General features: G+C 43.6%; 2 protein-coding genes and 1 pseudogene across 4 annotated transcripts in view; 1 reads left to right on the top strand and 2 right to left on the bottom strand.

The window, feature by feature from the left end:
* The window catches only part of Bbof1 (basal body orientation factor 1), a 30,018-nt gene extending 21,389 nt beyond the window's left edge, over positions 1–8,629 (bottom strand). For all 3 annotated transcript variants that reach the window (XR_016537571.1, XM_090344464.1, XM_090344463.1), the window contains exons 1-3: positions 8,495–8,629; positions 6,565–6,790; positions 2,064–2,129 (exon numbers count right to left, since the gene is read on the bottom strand). Coding sequence is in view for 2 of the 3 variants with exons in the window: in XM_090344464.1 (XP_090200590.1) it covers positions 2,064–2,129; positions 6,565–6,790; positions 8,495–8,547 (345 nt within the window). In the remaining variant the exon portion in view is untranslated. The remainder of the gene's footprint in view (positions 1–2,063; positions 2,130–6,564; positions 6,791–8,494) is intronic.
* A 69-nt stretch (positions 8,630–8,698) lies between these two features.
* Positions 8,699–19,114, top strand: part of Entpd5 (ectonucleoside triphosphate diphosphohydrolase 5) — a 48,661-nt gene continuing 38,245 nt past the window's right edge. The window contains exons 1-2 of the mRNA XM_090344465.1: positions 8,699–8,788; positions 12,688–12,766. The gene's annotated coding sequence lies outside the window, so the exon portion shown is untranslated. The remainder of the gene's footprint in view (positions 8,789–12,687; positions 12,767–19,114) is intronic.
* Positions 14,226–14,381, bottom strand: LOC150054683 (ATP synthase F(1) complex subunit epsilon, mitochondrial pseudogene; annotated as a pseudogene).

Here is a 19,114-nt window from a genome sequence, read left to right as displayed (position 1 = left end):
CCAAAATATGTTCAAGCCCCTGGACTGGCACACAAACATACACATACAACCCGCCCCACCAAAAAAAGAAACTTTTAAAACTCAAAACTGTAGTATGTTGTTGAGTTGATAATAGGAACTTCTTGAAGCCAGGAATTTCACTTGGCTTTTGAATCTCAAAGCTTTCATCATAGATCTTTACTGATACATTCCTGTGAGGAAAAGTACAAAAGACAAAACAAAACAAAAACCCTAGCTAGGCACAGTGGCTCACGCCTGTAATCCTAGCTACTCAGGAGGCTGAAATCTGAGGAACTTGGGTCAAAGCCAGCCTGGGCATTAAAGTCTATGAGACTTTTTTTTTTTTTTTTTGCCAGTCCTGGGCTTGAGCTCAGGGCCTGAGCACTGTCCTTGGACTTTCTCAAGGCTAGAGCTCTACCACTTGAGCCTCAGCACCACTTCTGGCTTTTTTCTATGTATGTGGTACCGAGGAATCGAACCCGGGTCTTCATGCATGCTAGGCAAGCACTTTAACCACTAGGCCAAACTCCCGGCCAGTCTATGAGACTCTTATCTCCAATTAACCACTAGAAAACTGGGAATGGTACTGTGGCTCAAGGGGTAGAGTGGTTGCCTTAAAGAGCTCAGGGACAGCACCCAGGCCCAGAGTTCAAGTCCCATGACCAAAAACAAAAAAGAAAAGACTCTTAAACTGCTTTTAGGCATCTATTGTTGGTGGTAGTGTTGCTATTGCAAGTTTGTGTGAGGTGATTATATTGATATCATCATTAAGAACTGAGACTTCAGACTTAGTTGCTTAGTAGTAGAATGCTTGCCTAGCATCCATGCAGCCCTGAGTTCAATTCCTCAGTACCACATAAATAGAAAAAAGCCAGAAGTGGTTCTGTGGCTCAAATGGTAGAGTCCTAACCTTGAGAAAAGAAGCTCAGGGACAGTGCTCAAGCTGTGAGTTCAAGCTCCAGGACTGGCAAAAAAAAAAAAAAAAAAGAACTGAGACTTCAGGAAGAAAGGAGATACATATAGAAAAGGTTGAAATAAATTCCATATTCTTGAATAGGGGGATAGCTCAGTGATAAAGCACTAACATGCATAAGACCCTGGGTTCTATCCCCAGAATAAAAAAAAGAAAACCCCTAAACCATTAAGTCCTATGTCTCAACTAAAAATGCATTATGAATTTTTTGCAGTTGGGGTTTAAACCAAGGACCTCATATATGCTAGGCAAGCTACACTATGGAACTATTTACACAACTCTCATAATCCATTTCATTCTTATTCATTTTCTTCTTTTTTTCCAGTTTCCAGGCTTGCACTCAGGTCCTCATGCTCAGCTGGCTTGCTTACTCATAGGTGATGTTTTTCCACTTGAACTACTTCCAGCTCAGCTTTTTGTTGATTGATTGGAAATGGAATCTCTGCCATGGCTGGCAACTGCGCGCCTCTAGATTTCAGCCTCCTGAGTAACTAGGATAATAGCTACTGTACCACATAAATATAACAGATTTTTTCCACTTTTATTAGCTGTTGGGGACCAAACCTAGGTTCTAGTAAATACTAGGCAAGCACTCTTATCACAGGCTACACTCCCTGGTTTGTTTGTTTTTTTGTTTTGAGTTTCAAAGCGTTGTATTACCTGGGCTGGCTTTGAACTGTGATCCTCAGATCTCAGCCTCCTGAGTAGCTAGGATTACAGGCATGAACCACTCAGCCCGGCTTATACTCCCTTTAACTTCGTTGTTGTTTTTTTTTTTTTTCTTTTTGCCAGTCCTGAGGCTTAAACTCGGGGACTGGCCAATGTTTCTGAGCTTCTTTTGGTCAAGGCTAGCACTCTACCACTTGAGCCACAACACCATTTCCAGCTTTTTTTCAATGTATGTGGTACTGAGGAATTGAACCTGGGTCTTCGTGCATACTAGTCAAGCACTCTACCACTAGGCCAAACTCGCAGCCCTACCTTTTACTTATTCTTAATGACCTTAGATAATTAAGTTCACTGGAAACATGATTGCCTAGAAAGTATTAGTAGTCACAGTACTGGTAAATATTAGTATACATATACTCACCAACTTTTCCTTCTCCTCTTGAGCTTTTTCCCTTGTCTCAGCCAATTGTTGTCTCAATACTTCAATCTGTCAATGAAAATCAGAGTCAGGAAGGTAAAGAAATTAATTGTCCTAAGCTGGGTGTGGTGATTCATGCCTGTAATCCTAGCTACTCAAGGAGGCTGAGATCTGAGGATCAAGGTTCAAAGCCAGCTCAGGCACTAAAGAATGTGAGACTCTTATCTCCAATTAACTACTAGAAAACAGTAAATGGGGCTGTGGCTACAGGGGTAGGGTGGTAGCCTTCAGCTGAAAAGCTCAGGGACAGTGCCCAGGAGCAGAGTTCAAACCCCATGACCAACCAAAAAAAGAAAAAGAAAAGAAATAATTGTTCTTATTTCCTGTATATGTTTTAGTATTTTTACATAGCTAAAACAAGCAGGATAGGAAACAGCGAGGAGGAACCAACATTTCCCAACATTCTTAATCTGATATTTCAAGTTTCTAAGAATGCAGATTTCATCAGAATTACTTGGATAAATTGTTTACAGATGTAGTAAAAATATTAATTTACCATTTTAAGTGTTACTTCAGTAATATTAAGCACATTTGCATTGTCATGCAAAATCTCTAGAACTTGGAATTTTTTTTTTTTTGCCAGTTCTGGGCTTGAGCTCAGAGCCTGAGCACTGTCCTTGGACTTTCTCAAGGCTACAGCTCTACCACTTGAGCCTCAGCACCACTTCTGGCTTTTTTCTATGAATGTGGTACTGAGGAATTGAACCCGGGTCTTCATGCATGCTAGGCAAGCACTTTAACCACTAGGCCAAACTCCCGGTCCTGAATTTTTTAATGTATATACCTTTCCTTCAGGATTTGCAATTTTCCTTCAAGGATGTTACTCTAACACTTGAACCACACCTTGATTTCTGCCTTTTTGCGGGTTAACTAAAGAGAAGAGTCTTGTATTTTCTCGGCTCAGGAAAGCTCTAAACTATCTCAGATCTTAGTTTCCTGAGTAGCTAGGATACTAGGCATGAGCCACAATGCCAAGTTTTGTGGGAGTTTCTTTTGGTAGTAGCACTCAGCGTCTTATGCTTGCCACTCTACCACTTTGTTTTTTGTCAGTTGTGGGGCTTGACCTCAGGGACCAGGGGCTTTTTTTGTGCTCAAAGCTAGATAGAGCTCTACCATTTGAACCACAGGGCCACTTCTGGTTTTCAGATGTTTAATTGAAGAGTCTTAAAGGGGGCCGGGAGTTTGGCCTAGTGGTAGAGTGCTTGCCTAGCATGCACGAAGACCCGGGTTCGATTCCTCAGTACCACATACATAGAAAAAAAACAAAAGTGGTGCTGTGGCTCAAGTGGTAGAGCCCTGGCCTTGAGAAAATCCAGGGACAGTGCTCAGGCGCTGAGCCCAAGCCCAGGACTGGCAAAAAAAAAAAAAAAAAAAGAGTTTCAAAGGGACTTTTCTGCCAGGTCTGACTTAAACCACTAGGAGGATAAGGATAAACAAATTTGAGTTTACTTAGTTAAAATATTGCAATGTATGAAAAGTAGAATATGCCTATTATAAATTTTAAGACAATGAATAAACTTGGCCATGAATGGTTGTTTACAGGTATGGCACAGGTTTACTTGTAATCTCTGCTATTCAGGAGTTAGTCATAGTCAAAAGAAAGAAAGAAAAAGAAGGGAGAAGAAGGAAGAGGAAGAGCAGAAGAAAAGAAGGAAGGGAGGAAAGGAGGGAGGGAGGGAAGGAAGAAAAGCTGGGGGCTCATGCCTGTAATTCTAACTGCTCAGGAGATTGAAATCTGAGGATTGATGTTCAAAGACAAACCAGGCAGACAAATTCAGGAGACTTGTCAACCAGCAAAAGGCTGGAAGTGGAGGTGTGGTTCAAGTGCTGGAGTACCAGCCTTGAGTGAAAAAGCTAAGCAAGCCTATAGCTCAAGACCTGCAGTTCAAGAGTCATTATTGGCACACATACACTGGCACATGGGCGTGTGCACGCGCCTGCGCATGAATGCGCACACGCGCGCGCACACACACAAGAAGAAGAAAAAGAAGAAGAAGAAGAGGAGGAGGAGAGGAATAGGAGGAGGAGGAGGAGGAGGAGAAATAAAATGAATTGTTGTTTGACTATTCCACAAAAAAATTTGAGTTAAAAATGTTAGGCCCTGAATACCAACTTCAGTACCACAAAACAATGATGAGCTGGTATGAAGAACATGTAGTCTCCATTATTTTTTTTTTGCCAGTCCTGGGGCTTGAACTCAGGGCCTGAACACTGTCCTTGGGCTTTCTCAAAGCTAGTGCTCTACCACTAGAGCCACAGCACCACTTTCAGCTTTTTTCTGTGTGTGATAAGGAGGAATCGAACCTGGGTCTTCGTGCATGGTAGGCAAGCACTTTACCACTAGGCCAAACTCCACTATTTTTAATATTAAGAAATTCAAAATCATCTGGAGGATACAAACCCCCACCTCAAAAAGCTTGCTAACAATCTATATGCTTTTTATGTACATTTTAAAACAAGACTACATATGTCTTTATGAATATATATGTATATATACACATATATAATTTTAATGTATGATGGAGGGAGCCATACATCTTCAACATGGTGGAAGTTGCCTGGGCTCTCCAAGCAGCTTATAAAAGCAGAAGGGGGCGGGAAGTTTGGCCTACTGGGCAAGGGAGAGTGCTTACCTAGAATGCATGAAGACCTGGGTTTGATTCCTGGATACCACATACATAGAAAAGATGGAATTGGTGCTGTGGCTCAAGTGGTAGAGCACTAGCCTTGAGAAAGCCCAAGGACAGTACTCAGGCCCTGAGCTCAAGCCCAAGACTGGCAAACAAACAAAACAAAACCCTACATAATTCAATTCCAGTTGATGACGAGATACAGTCTCCAAAAGAAAAAAGAATTTTATCAGGGCAAATTGTTTCATTTTCCTTCTGTTTTTTTTTTTTTATTGTGTGTGTGTGTGTGTGTGTGTGTGTGTGTGTGTGTGATGGGGCTTGAACTTGCCCTGAGTGCTATCCCTGAGCTCTGCAGCTCAAGGCTACCACCCTACCCCTGAGCCTGGGCATTGTCCCAGAACTTTTCAGCTCAAGGCTACCACTCTACCCTTGAGCCAAGCCCCACTTCCTCTTTTCTAGAGGTTAATTGTAGATAAGAGTCTCAGGCCCTTTTGTGCCCAGCCAAGCAGTGGATCTTGATCCTTAGATCTCAGCCTTCTGAGTAACTAGGATTACAGGCATGAGCCACTTCTTTTTTTCCTTTTTTTTTGCCAAACGTGTTTTTTTCCCTTTCCTAATACTGTTTAAATTCAAGGCGTCATGCTTGTGAGGAAAATGCTTTCCTGTTGATTCATGCCTCCAGCCCTGTTTTTATTGGTTATTTTTTTAGATAAGGTCTTGCTTCCTGCCACAGTGTGTGCCTGGACCACAATCCACCTATTTCAGCTGTTCTGTTTTTTCATCAATGAAAATTTGAGTCACCTCACCCAGCTTCCTTCCAAAGAGATAGAAGCTCATGGAAGCCCTTTTCTTCACGATTTTGGCCTTCCAGCTATCTAAGAATGACAAGCACGTTCCACCGTGTCCAGCTGTGAGTTGAGCCTCCCAAGTAAGTAGTCGAGTCACTAATGCTTGGCTGGTCTCAAACTCTTGTTCCTTCTGCCTTATCACTTGAGTGCTGGGGTCACACATGTGCTTACCTTTCCACATCCCGATCTAAAATGATAGCTTTACTCTTAACACTTTAATAATACATAAAATACGAGGTTTTACTGGCTGAGTTCATAATGTGATCGTAGATTATGAGTGAATTGCTTTATGTCATTAAAACTATACATCAGTATGAAAAATACATAGATCACACACATCATACTGTTTTCTTTTCTTTTTTTTTTTTGTCAGTCCTGGGGGCTTGAACTCAGGGCCTGAGCATTGTCCTCAGGCTTTCTAAATGCTAGGGCCCTACCACTTGAGCACATCACCATTTCCAGCTTTTTCTCTGTGTATGCTAGCAAGAAATTGAACACAGGACTTCATGCATGCTAGGCAAGCACTCTACCACTAGGCCATGTTCCCAGACCCATACCATTTTTTTTTGCCAGTCCTGGGGCTTGAATTCAGGGCCTGAGTGCTGTCCTTGGGCTTTCTCTAGGTTAAAGCTCTACCACTTGAGTCACAGCCCCATTTCCAGTTTTTTCTATGTATGTGGTACTGGGAAATTGAACCCAGGTCTTCATGCATGCTAGGCAAGCACTCTACCACTAGGCCAAACTCCCAGCCCCTCTTTTATTCTCTTTAATTGCTTCAGCTAAGAAAACATAGTATAAGAGCTGAAACTATGAAAAGGCCAATGATAGTAAAAGTCATTCTAAAATACCTTGATTCAAGGAAATGCTAAGGGTTAACTGTAATGTCTTAACTAGATGATGAGATTTGTATTAATTAAAATTCTTTAAAAATTTATCGAGACTCATGAAGATTTTCTACCTACCTACCAAATTATCTTTCTCCTGATCCTGCTTCTTCATGAAACTTAATACAGACATTGTGTCTTTCTCCATTTTATACTGTTGTTTCTTTAACTCCTCATTACATTTTGCCAGTCTTCGGGAGGTATCACGATACTCAATCCTAGACAGTTCTGTGATTTCCAATCTGGCCTCCCAAAGGGCTGCATTAGTCTTGGCTCGTTCCACCACAGACTCCTCTTGTTTCATCTTCCTGCATGGGAGAAGGCAATGGAAAGTATATACCTGTTTCTCTACTCTGTTAATATTATGGCTCTCTTTTTTTGTCTTGCTTGACACTTCCTGGTAAATACAAGCAAATATTGTTCCATTAAAGAATCAATGTACATTTACTAGTATTCATGAAAGAGAGTTAAATAAGTATCTCTTCCTGGAAGAGGATAACTAAAAAACTGAAAAAAGGAAACATAGAAGTTAAAAATACATTTCATAGTTTTCACAGCTTTTTATTTTCTAGGTTCTCCTGCATCAAAACTATCCCAATTAGGTGTCAATCTTGTTCTCCCCATCACAAACCTATTCCCTAATTCAATACACTTCTCAGTGAGAACACATTCCTTCTGTATCTGCCATCTCCCCATCTATGCCACACATATCCTGGTTTTTTGTTTTTGTTAAGCTAGGCCTTGGGCAAAAGATCCTGTTTCTTGGGCAAGTATATGAAATTCTTTTGTAACTATTACTGCAGTGTGCAAGGCTTTAAGGATGTCTGAGAATTTTTCTGGGCCTGGGCGTAGTCCCTGAGCTCTTCAGCTCAAGGCTACTGCCCTACTCCTTGAGTTACAGTACCAGTTCTGGTTTTCTAGTGGTTAATTGGAGAGTCTCATGGACTTTAGTGCCCAGGCTGCCTTTGAACAGCTATCCTCAGACCTCATCCCCTGAGTAGCTAGGATTGCAGGCATGAGCCACTGTGCCCAGCTACCACTTTCTTTATAAATACAAGTTTAAAGGATTCCTTTGGGACCCTGTATATTGATAGTACTAGACAACACTACCCTGTATCACCCAACAGACCTACTGGCATAATAGCAACAGCTGCTAGCCCTAATAAGGTAAGTGAGTGCCAGATCACTAACCTACATAGTCCAGGGTTCTGGTCAGTATGGGAAATCTTAACCATCACTCAATTTCATTAAACTCTCCAGGTTTCCCCTTAAAACAAACAAGCAACAACAACAACAACAATGTATGGAAAAGGTCCAAGGAACAACTTGAACCATCTAGACTAGAACAACTTCTAGAATTTCCAGATAATCTCAGCCACATCACAGTAAGCTTTCAGGACTGGGATCCCAAACAGAAGGAACCGTAATAAAAGCTCCAAGAGGGTATGAAGATGGGGCTCAAATAGTAGATAGAGCACCAGGCTGTGAGGAGCCAAAGGATCAGAGCCCCCTGCGTGTGTGCGTGGGGTGGGGTGGGGGGGATTGACTAGGAAAACTCCAGTAAAGAGAAAACAATAGAGAGGGCTGTTCTGATGAAATTGTAATATATGCATGTCTGAACTACACCATAGTTGAAATCTCTGTACAATTAACACACACACACACACACGGATGAAAGTAAGTAAAGCAGGCTTCGGGGCGTGGTTGTCCGTGAGAGGGAGGAGGGTTCCAAGAGCCCGCGAATGCTGATGAAGAGGATGGAAGGAGTTTATCTGCAGGTGGGAAACAGAACGAGGAACCCCACTGAACTTGTTTTAGAAGGGCGGAGAGGGTTGAGCGGGTGAGGTTGGTGCATGTGCGGAACTGTCCCAATCAAACGTCCCCGACACGCTAATGTATGCAAACAAAAAAGTCTTTTAAGAAACAAGCTCGCAGCGCCAAAGCGATCCTGTGGGCTTTTTCTCCACCAGAGCTGTCCAGGAAGAAGGGACCCCTGGGCGGCTGTCCCTTACCTCAAGCTCTTTTCTTTTTCGCTGTCTTTCTTGTCCTTCTTCCTCGACGACATCTTGACTTCTGAGGAGTCCCCGGACCACGGGTGCCGGAGCTGCCTGGGTCTCTAAGGAAACATGCACGCCGAGTGGGCAACGTCCCCGCTGCCGTTGCGGGCGCGCGGACTGCGCATGCGCCATGACGTGGCCGCGCCGCCACCGCGACCGCCGCGGCCGCCGCCGCCACCGCGCGGGTGGTGGGACGGAGATCGCTCCGGAGGGCGGCGGGCGGGCGGCCGCCGGGGCGGCGCGCGCGCGGTGAGTGTGCGTGCGCGAGCGGCGGCAACAGCGTCAGCCCGGGGTCGAGGCAGGGTGCCGGCGGCCCGGCGGGGTGGGAACTGGGTTCGGCGCGGCGTCCTGAGGGGCCGGGCGGCGCGGCGGTGACGGCGCCCTCGCTTCAGGAGGCTGGGTTCCCGCCCGAGCCGCCGGCAGCTCTGCGCGCGTCCCTCGCCCGGTCCTGGCACGGCGATCGCGGCTGCCTGGTGGTGCTTCACCCCGGCGGCACGCGCGCCACCGAACTCCTGCTTTCCTTCAGCCTTCCAGGACTTTTCACTTGCCGGTTTCTGTAAGGGAGGCGCCCCGGGGAAGTGGGGGGAGCGGGGGACGTCCCGGGTCAGGCGCGGACTTTTCCGGAGCCGTGGCCAGGGGCCGGGCTGTCAGCCTCCGCCGGGCAGCGCGCTCGGGCGCCCGGACGCCCGGAGCGGGGCCCGGAGCAGCGACCTCGGCCCCCGGTCCGGAAAGGTCCGAGCCACCTGCGGGAGTCAGGCCTCCGGATTCCACTGATGAGCTAAGACCGCCCGAGGCCTCGGTACCGCGTTCCTGCAAGTTGCATCCAAGTTAAAGCACTTGGCTTCACCACCCCCTCCAAATCCTGAGTACACCTCTGCAAAATGAGTGTACTCTAGTCTCTTTTTGAAGGGAGGAACTCTGTGTTCATATTCCATTCAGTGACTCGTGCTGGCGGCCAAATCCGAAGACATTTACATTTCCTTTAAAGTGTTGTAGAGCTGGGCTCACGCCTGTAATCCCAACTGCGGGAGGCTCAGATCTGAGGATTGCGGTTCAAAGCCAGCCTGAGCAGGAAAAAAAAAAATCTGCCAGACCCTTTATCTCTAATTACCAGGAAACCTGAAGTGAGCTCCAATGGCAGAGCGCTAGCCTTGAGAGGAAAAGCTCAGGGACAGCTCCCAGGCTCTGAGTTTTAGACCCAGTACTGGCATGCGTGCACCAAGTTATTGTAGATTCTCCCTCTTGTTCTCCATTTCCCTGGGAGATTACTCCTTTGCAAAGCCTTTGATCTCCAATCCCACCCTATTCATTTGTTAATATGGAGTACTAAAAACCTTAGTGTAATTGTAGTTTATTCTGCCTGTAATGCTGCATTTCCCCGATTTTTATTTTATTTATTTTATTTATTTATTTTTGCCTGTCCTGGGGCCTGGGCTCAGGGCCTGAGCACTGTCCTTGGACTTTCTCAAGGCTAGAGCTCTACCACTTGAGCCACAGCAGCACTTCCAGCTTTTTCTATGTATGTGATACCAAGGAATCAAACCTTGGGTCTTTGTGAATGCTAGGCAAGCACTCTACCACTAGGGTGAACTCCTGGCCCTTACCCAGTTTTTTTTTAATGCCCCATTCCCATGTGTTGCACTCCTGTGAGTCTTTCAGAACTGCCATACACTGAAAGGGTTATCTCTGATAAGCGGTCTATGAAGTTGTGATTTTTATTTATTTATTTATTTTTGCCAGTCCTGGGGCTAGAACTCAGGGCTTGAGTACCTTCCTTGGGCTTTCTCAAGGCTACAGTTCTACGACTTGAGCCACGGCACCACTTCCAACTTTTTCTGTGTATGTGGTACTGAGAAATTGAACCCAGTGGGTTTTGTGCATATGAGACAAGCACTCTACCAGTAGGCCACACTCCCTGCCACAATTTTTTTTTTTAATGCATGTCTCAAGTTCTGCCAAAACATTCTCTTTATTACTTGGAAGAAAGAGTAAAAGCATCTTTGTCACAGTCCATGTATTTGGAATTCATTCAAAAAATTGGTTACTTTATAATATGAAAGCTCAAACTTATCATTTGAACAGATTAATTTATCACCATACAACTCTGGCTAATCTGACTTGTTTTAGAGTACTTATATATGTGCACTTGTACTCAAACTTGAACTCCAGGCCTCTGGCTTGCCCTTTTCTGCTCACTGGCTGTAATTCTACCACTTGAGTCATGCTTCTTGTTCCAGCTTTACCTGTTAATTAAAGATATGAGTCTCTCAGTTTTGGCATTTTGGACTAGCTCTGAACATATTTTTTTTTTTTTGCCAGTCCTGGGGCCTGAGAACTGTCCTTGGGCTTTCTCAAGGCTGGAGCTCTGCCACTTGAGCCACAGAACAATTTTCGGCTTTTCCTATGTATGTGGTACCAAGATATCAAATCCGGGTCTTTGTGCATGCTAGGCAAGCACTCTACCACTAGGCCAAACTCCTGGCCTGTCTCTGAATTTCTATTCTCAGATCTCAGCTTCCTGAGCTTCTAGGATAATAGGCATGACCCACTGGTGCCAGGCAGATTACTTTTTGTGTGTGTCACTACTGGGGCTTGAACTCCAGGCCTGCTCACTGGCCTGGTCTCTTAGCTTTTTCCTTCAAGACTGCTGGTCTATCATTTGAGCCAGAGCTCCACTTTCAGCTTTTTGTGGTAAATTGGAAATAAGAGTCTTGGCCCAGTAGCCTCCTCTCTCATAACTTAGCCTGCTCTTTCCTTAGGCAACACTAGGCCCATTTGGTAAAGGCAGTAAAGAATCTAACTCCACCTCCCTTCACCTGGAGATGGCACTCCTTAGGGATAGTTACAACCATATAAGGCAACAGGATCCCCTTAGAGTGACCTTCAGGTCTGAGCAGCTGCAAGACACCTTGACTGCCACTTGGACAGCAGCCATAAATCCTAGCCTATCATGATGAAGCCCCTGGTCCACACATCCACACCTAGATCTCCTCCATCTACTAATGCCTCCTAGACTATATACATCACCTCAAACAGTAGCCAGCACTTCTCTCTTGTGAGAAGGGGTCTTGCAAGTCCCTTTCTTGGCAATAAACCTTTCCTTTGTTCTTTGTTACTGATGTCTAATGTAGTCTAACAAAGAGTGTCACAGTTTTTCCTGCTCAGGCTGTCTTTGAACCTCCATTGTTAGATCTGACTCCAGAGTAGCTAGAATTATAGTTGTAAGCCACTGATACCAGATGATGAGATTTGGATTTTTTGGAGTAGGTCACAGGGGCTTGGACTCTGGGCTTGGGCACTGTCCCTGAGCTTTTCAGCTCAAGGCTACCTCCCTACTCCTGGGCCTGGGCGTTGTCCCTAAATTCTTCAGCTCAAGGCTACCACCCTACCTCTTGAGCCACAGCACCACTTCTGGTTTTCTAGTGGTTAACTGGAGATGAGTCTCATGGTTTTAGTGCCTGGGCTGGCTTTGAACTGCGATCTTCAGATCTCAGTCTCCTGAGTAGCTAGTATTACAGGCATGAACCACCCTGCCCGGCTTGCATTCTAACTCTTAAGCCAAGCCACCAAGCCAATGAGCTAAGGAATAAAGATATTGGAGTCTTATGACTTTCCTGCTTGGGCTGGCTTTGAATCAAGATCCTCAGATCTCAGACTCCTGAGTAGCTAGGATTATAGGTGAGAGCCATCAGCACCCAGAAAGATTTACTTCTTAATCTTAAGATTAATTTTTAATGCTTAATACCTTAAAATACTTTATAAGTTATCATTTGTGCTCTTATTGCCTAAGTTTGATTTAGTAGATAAAACTATGGTGACATGAATGGCTGAGACAAATACTGAGATTCCCCCCGCCCGCCCTGTGTAAATGGTTCTAGAACCTTCTGAATGTGTATCACTCTTTATCAAAGAACTGTATGCTATTATTCAGTCATCTGTTAGTGAGAAAGAACAGTAGAATAGGAAGTTGCTATTTAGCAATTTATTTGGCAACATTTTCTTCTGCATTTTTGGTAGGTTGTTTTATTGGGATGTTTCAGGGATTATTTTGCTTCATAAATTTGCTTTGTTCACTGCTTAAATACTAATGCTTTTACAACTTGGAATAAGCTTTCTTGATTTGGATTTGTAATTTTTTTTTACCCCAGTTCTCATTGTTCCTGGCCAACATAGAAATGTGGAATATCTTGGTTGAATCTTCATGCAGGCGAGACCATCATGGTTCTGGTAGGTAGAGAAAGTATCTGGACATCAGTTAACATCTCTACTAGCTTAAGTCTGGAGATACATTTTATATGCTCCTAGATAGATGGTGGTGTTTTGTTTCTGAACTTGCCTATCTTTTGCCAAATGATAGTAATTTTTTTCAGCACTGAAGTTGTTTGACAAACTATATATAGAATTTATGTACCCCAAATGATAATCTTTGTTATAATTTTCCTCTAACAATTCTAAAACTGGTTTCATTTTCATTTGTGGCTTTACTGTCACTTACTTTGAAGATTAAATTTCTCCTGGAATCCAGGTGCTGGTGGCTTATCCTTATAGTCCTAGCTGCTTAGGTAGCTGAGATCTGAGGATTACAATTCAGAGGCAGCCAGGGCGGGAATGTTCATGAAAATCTCATCTCCAGTTAAACAGCAAAAAACTGGAAGTGGAGATGTGAGCAAAAATGCTTACAGCACCCAGGCCTTGACTTCAAAAGCCCCAGTAGTAGCACACATATACACCCTTGAAATCACTTGATAGCAGTTGATTCTTTGTAAATGGACAAGACTAAATAAATAGTCTTTTTCTTTTTTTGTCCTGGGTCTTGAACTCAGGGCCTGAGCACTGTAGTTGGGCTTTCCACAAAGCTAGTGTTTTACCACTTGAGCCACAGCACCACTTCCAGCTTTTCTATATATGTGATACAGAGTAATTGATTACAGGCGTGAGCCACCTTGCCCAGCAAAATACCACATTTTTATTAGTTGTCTATCCCAACAGAGCCATTAGCCTAGACTATATAGTTCAAGTCTCTAAGAAAAATTACCCAAATTTCAGGTCCATTTATTCATACTTCAGGTCACATGTTTATCAAATATTTATTCATTAAGAAGTGTTTAGTAAGTGCTGCTATAATCCTAGCATCTAGGATGCTGAGATCTGAGGATCAAGGTTCATAGCCAGCTCAAGCACAAAAGTCTGTAAGACTCTCTTATATCCAGTTAACCACCAGAAAACAGAAATGGCACTGTGGCTCCAGTGGTAGAAGTGAGGATGTGAATTAAAGAATAATATAGATTTGCATATCTGCATTCTAAGCACATTTTGTGAACATAAGTAAATATCACAATGAAACCCCTTTGAGCCAGGCATTGCTGGCTCATGCTTGTAAATCCTAGCTACTCAGGAGATTGAGATGTAAGGATTGCAGTTTGAAGCCAGCCTAGGCAGGAAAGTCCATGAGACTCGTATGATCTCCAGTTAACTACAAAAAAGCCAGAAGCAAGAGCTGTAGTTCATATAAAGTAGAGTACCAATCTTTTTTTTAAATGTGAACCATGAATGAATTTATTAGCATCATCAATTTATGAACAAGAGTTATTTTTCCCCCATAAAGTGAGTTGGTATCAATCTGCCATACATGTACCCATAAGTCTTCACCTTGAAAAGTAGTGTTTCAGGCTTTAACAGGGGTTCATTATTCCTTCTTTACTTTCACAATTTTTATGTTGCTGCCAGCTGTCTTCTCAGCATTGGCTTTGGACTCTATTTTCAGTGCACCCCTCGTGGCTTTTGCACAGACCTGGGAGTACTGGATGTAGCTGAGTCCAGCCTGTTGCCAGTATGCCACCATGGTGTCCCAAAAGTGAGGGGCGTCAGGTCGAATTGCAGGATACAGCCATGCCAGGCTCAGCTAGGTGGTCCAACTCTAGAGTACCAATCTTGAGTGAAAAATTTCAGGGAAAGCACCCAGGCCCTAAGTTCAAGCCCCAGAATTGACACTAAAAAAAGGAGGAGGAGGAGAAAAAGTAACCCTTCACATAGTTCATGTATGCTAATTTTTTAAAGACAAACAGTGAATGCCAACTACATCCTAGGATGTATGTTAGTTTGAAGGATATACATGAAGGGGCGGTAGAAGAGAAGGCCCCAACTCTCAAGTGGTTTGCAGTCAAGTATGTGAGGCTCTGACCTGGACCTTGATCTTTGAAAACACACAATCTTGAGAACATACAATCTCTTTGGTTCCTGTATACAAAAACTTAACTATAAGCTCTACTAAGCAGTGATTGATAAGATGATATCACCTAAACAAAAATGAAGAGGCATTTAAGATTGTATTGTTGTAGTCAAAGACAACTAACAGGTAGTATACTGAAAAGCATGAGGGAAAGCTATCTGGGAGGAATGAAGAGTGGGCACAAAATTCAGAATGAGAAAGAGAATCACTATGAGACAATTTCTCCTGAGATATTGGATCAAAAATGCTGGCAATGAGGCCCACTGTTCTGTTTTATAACTCTTCTGAGGGCTGGGATTCTAGCTCAATGATAGAGCATCTGGCATGAAACCTTGAGGTTTAAACTCAAGGCTTTGTGCTTGCTAATGATATTTGAGCCATGCTTAACAGCCTTTTTGCTTTTGCTTTTGTTTTTGTTGGTTATGGGGCTTGAACTCAGGGGTTAGGCCCTTTCCTTGAGCTTTTTTCCTCAGGGTTAGTGCTCTACCACTTAGAGCCCCAGCTTCACTTTCAGTTTTTAGGTGGTTAATTGGAGATAAGAGTTTCATGGGGTTGGGAGCATAGCCTAGTGGTAGAGTGCTTGCCTAGCATGCACGAAGACCAGGGTTCAATTCCTTGGTACCATATATACAGAAAAAGCTGGAAGTGGCACTGTGGCTCAAGTGGCACTAACTAAGCCTTATACAAAAAGTGTCCAAGGACAGTACGGAGGCCCTGAGTCAAGCCCCAGGATTGGGGAAAAAAAGAAAAAAAGATTTGCTTCATGAATTTTCCTGCCCTGGCTGGCTTCAGACCATATTCCTCAGATCTCAGCCTCCTGAGTAGCTAGGATTACATGTCAGCAATGCCCTCTGGTTATTTTTGGTATAGTATCAGGTCTGGATTTTGGCCCAGGCTGGCCTGGATAGCAGTCATCCTATTTATGCTCCCTGAGTAGCTGGGATGGTAGACACATTCTACCATGCCCAGCTTTTTCTGCTGAGGCTGGGGGGAAGGGCAGTCTCAATAGTTACCCTTCTCCTTCTAGGCTGGCCTGAAGTCCATCTTGCCAGTCCCAGCCTCTTGAATTGCTAGTGTAACAGCTATGTGTGTCATTGTACAGCTATTGGTTGAGATGGGATCTTGTGAACTTTTTGCCTGAGTTTCCTTCAAACTGTTATCCTTCTGATTTCTGTCTTCTAAATTGCTAGGATTTTATATAGGTCTGAGCCACTCACATACATGAGACTGGATCTTTCTGTATATTCCAGGCTTGCTATGTAACTTTAGCTGACCTCATATTTGGGGTTCTCCTGCTTCAGCTACCTAAATGCTGGAATTAGAGATGTAGACCACACTTCCTGGCTATTAGATTGTTGTGATGCATGCTAAAGTTTGAGAAACACTACACCAGAACAGTGGGTTCTTGTGTGGGAATAGTGAACAAAATTGTGAAAGAAGGCTAGGAACCCAAAGTAAAGTATAAATAATATCAGGAAGAGTTTGATTTATTATTCTGCACATGAGTTATCAACTTAAGGGCTGATTTTGGCCTATAAATTATTTGGTTTGGTTTGCATAGTGAATTGTTAGGGAGTTGTTTTGGCATTTTAAATGGAATTAATTTGTCACCATTAAAAACCAGCAAATTGGGGCTGGAGTTTGGTCTAATGGTAGAGTGCTTCCCTAGCTTGTATGAAGACCTAGGTTCAATTCCACGGTACCACCCACATACATAGAAAAGTCAAAAGTGGTGCTATGGCTCAAGTGGTAGAGTCCTAGCCTTGATAAAGCTAGTGCTCTGGCCCTGAGTTCAAGCCCCAGGACTGACAAAGAAAAAAGAAAACCCAGCAAATTGGATTAGAGGTGCAGTTCAGCACAACCACTTGCTTAGCAACTTTAAGTTCAAATCCCAGTAGCACTAAAGAAAAAAAAAGCAAATTTTGTAGAATATGTGGCTTATATTCCAATTGGTGAAAAGTCAGAAATTTCTCCTTTAGACAATAAATGTGTTCTCCATTCTGCTGCAGTCCTCACTACTTCCTGTTGTTTGGCACACTGTTTTACTCATTTCCTGCCTGGTACCTGTAGCTATTTGAGTTTGTAACTTCTGTTGTGGTCAGGTGGAGGTTAATGAATATTTTGAGATGGTAACATTGTTTATGTAGTCATTCAACAAACAATTGTTGAACAAACATTATTATATGCCAGGTTGTAATAGGCTTGGTAATTAATGGTCAAAGAAGAATGAGTCCCTGACAGTGGGAAAATGATGAAAACAGCATTTTAGGAAAATTGTGTTGTATGGATCTGAGAATAGAGACAACCCTGACTGGTTTGGGACCTTAACAGTTCCAGTCTCAAGTCATGAAGGCTAGAATTTACACATCTTCAGGGAGACTATTGGGGAGGGAGAGAAGAAGGAAGAGAAAAAGAAGAGATGGGAAAGTTATTGCAAAAGGTATTGCAAATTCAAAGATAATGAAGATTTTGGCATGCATCTTACGAAATTTGTGCAGGATGTTAGTAAGAGAAGCTATTTATATAGCCTCTGTGTGATTTAATTAGAGGTAGTAGTCTCACACACTTTCCTGTCCTGGGTGGCTTTAAACCCAGATCTTCAAACCTTAGTTTTCTGAATAGTTAGGATTACAGACATGAGCCTCTAGCACCCAGATAAAAAAAGCTGTCTTTGAACTTTGTAACTTGTGGAGAGAGATGGAAGGGGGGAAGTAGGAAAAAGCAAAGGAAGGGAAGGAAGGTACTCATTATCTGACTAAAGAAATGGTAATTCCTCTGTATAACACCTTAGTAATAGCAATAAAATGATATTTTAATAATAGCCATTTTTAGTGGGCACGCCTATAACCCTAGCTACTCAAGTGGCTAAGATCTGTCAAAGCCAGACTGGGCACTAAAGAACATGAGATTCTTTTTTTTTTTTTTTTGCCAGTCCCGGGCTTGAGCTCAGGGCATGAGCACTGTCCTTGGACTTTCTCAAGGCTAGAGCTCTACCACTTGAGCCTCAGCACCACTTCCCGCTTTTTTCTATGTATGTGGTACCGAGAAATCGAACCCGTGTCTTCGTGCCTGCTAGGCAAGCACTCTACCACTAGACCAAACTCCCGGGCCCGAACATGAGATTCTTATCTCCAATTAACCTCTAGAAAATGGGAAGTGGGGCTGAGGTTCAAGGGGAAAGGGCAGTAGCCTTGATCTGAAGAGCTCAGAGACAATGCCTAGGCCCAGGGGTAGATCGGTAGCCTTGAGCTGAAGAACTCAGGGATAGTGACCAGGCCCAGGGTTCAAGTCCCATGACCCACAAAATCAATCAATCAATCAATCAATCCCAAAATAGCCATTGTAGGGACTGAGGGTATGAGCTAGTGGTTGCGTGGTTACTAGCATGCACACAGTCCTGGGTCAATTCCTCAGTACCATATACACAGAAAAGGAAAAAGCCAGAATTGGATTTTTTAATTTGATTGGTCATAGGGCTTGAACTCTGGGCCTGGGTGTTGTCCTTGAGCTCTTCAGCTCAAGGCTACCACCCTACCCCTTGAGCCACAGCGCCACTTCCTGTTTTCTAATAGTTAATTGGAGATAAGAATATTGTGGTCTTTAGTGTCCAGGCTGGCTTTGAACTGAGATCCTCAAATTTCAGCCTCCAAGTAGCTAGTATTACAGATGTGAGCCACCTCACCCAACGAGAAGTGGCATTTTTTTGAAGCCAGCCCAGGATGTTTAGCAGCTTGTGAGCTTGCTGCCAACAGAGACAAATGAACTTAGCTCTTGTGATTGTCCTTGTTCTTTTTTTTTTTTTTTTGCTTGTCCTGGGCTTGAGCTCAGGGCCTGAGCACTGTCCTTGGTCTTTCTCAAGGCTAGAGCTCTACCACTTGAGCCTCAGCACCATTTCTGGCTTTTGTCTATGTATGTGGTACTGAGGAATTGAACCCAGGTCTTTGTGCATGCTAGGCAAGCACTCTACCACTAGGCCAAATTCCCGGCCCTTTATTCTTTTTATTTCTTTTTGCTAGCCCAGGGGCTTGAACTCAGGGCCTGGGCACTGTTCTTGAGCTTTCCCAAGCTAGTGCTCTTACACTTGAGCCACAGTACCACTTCTGACTTTTTCTGTGTACGTGGTACCAAGGAATCAAACCCAAGGCTTCATGTATGCTAGGCATGCACTCTGCCATTAGGCCACACTCCTGGGCCTTTATTTTTATTTTTACTTTTTTGATGATGCTGGGTCTTAAACTCTGGTCCTGGGGCACTGTTCTTAAGATTCCTTTTTTTTTTTTTTTTTTTTGGCCAGTCCTGGGGCATGAACTCAGGGCCTGTCCTCAGGCTTTCTTCAAAGATAGTAA

Source organism: Megascapheus bottae, chromosome 14, assembly GCF_031878675.1.
Source record: "Megascapheus bottae isolate mThoBot1 chromosome 14, mThoBot2.hap1, whole genome shotgun sequence".
NCBI classification, from domain to species: Eukaryota; Metazoa; Chordata; class Mammalia; order Rodentia; family Geomyidae; genus Megascapheus; species Megascapheus bottae.
This window is presented reverse-complemented; position numbering and strand designations above follow the sequence as displayed.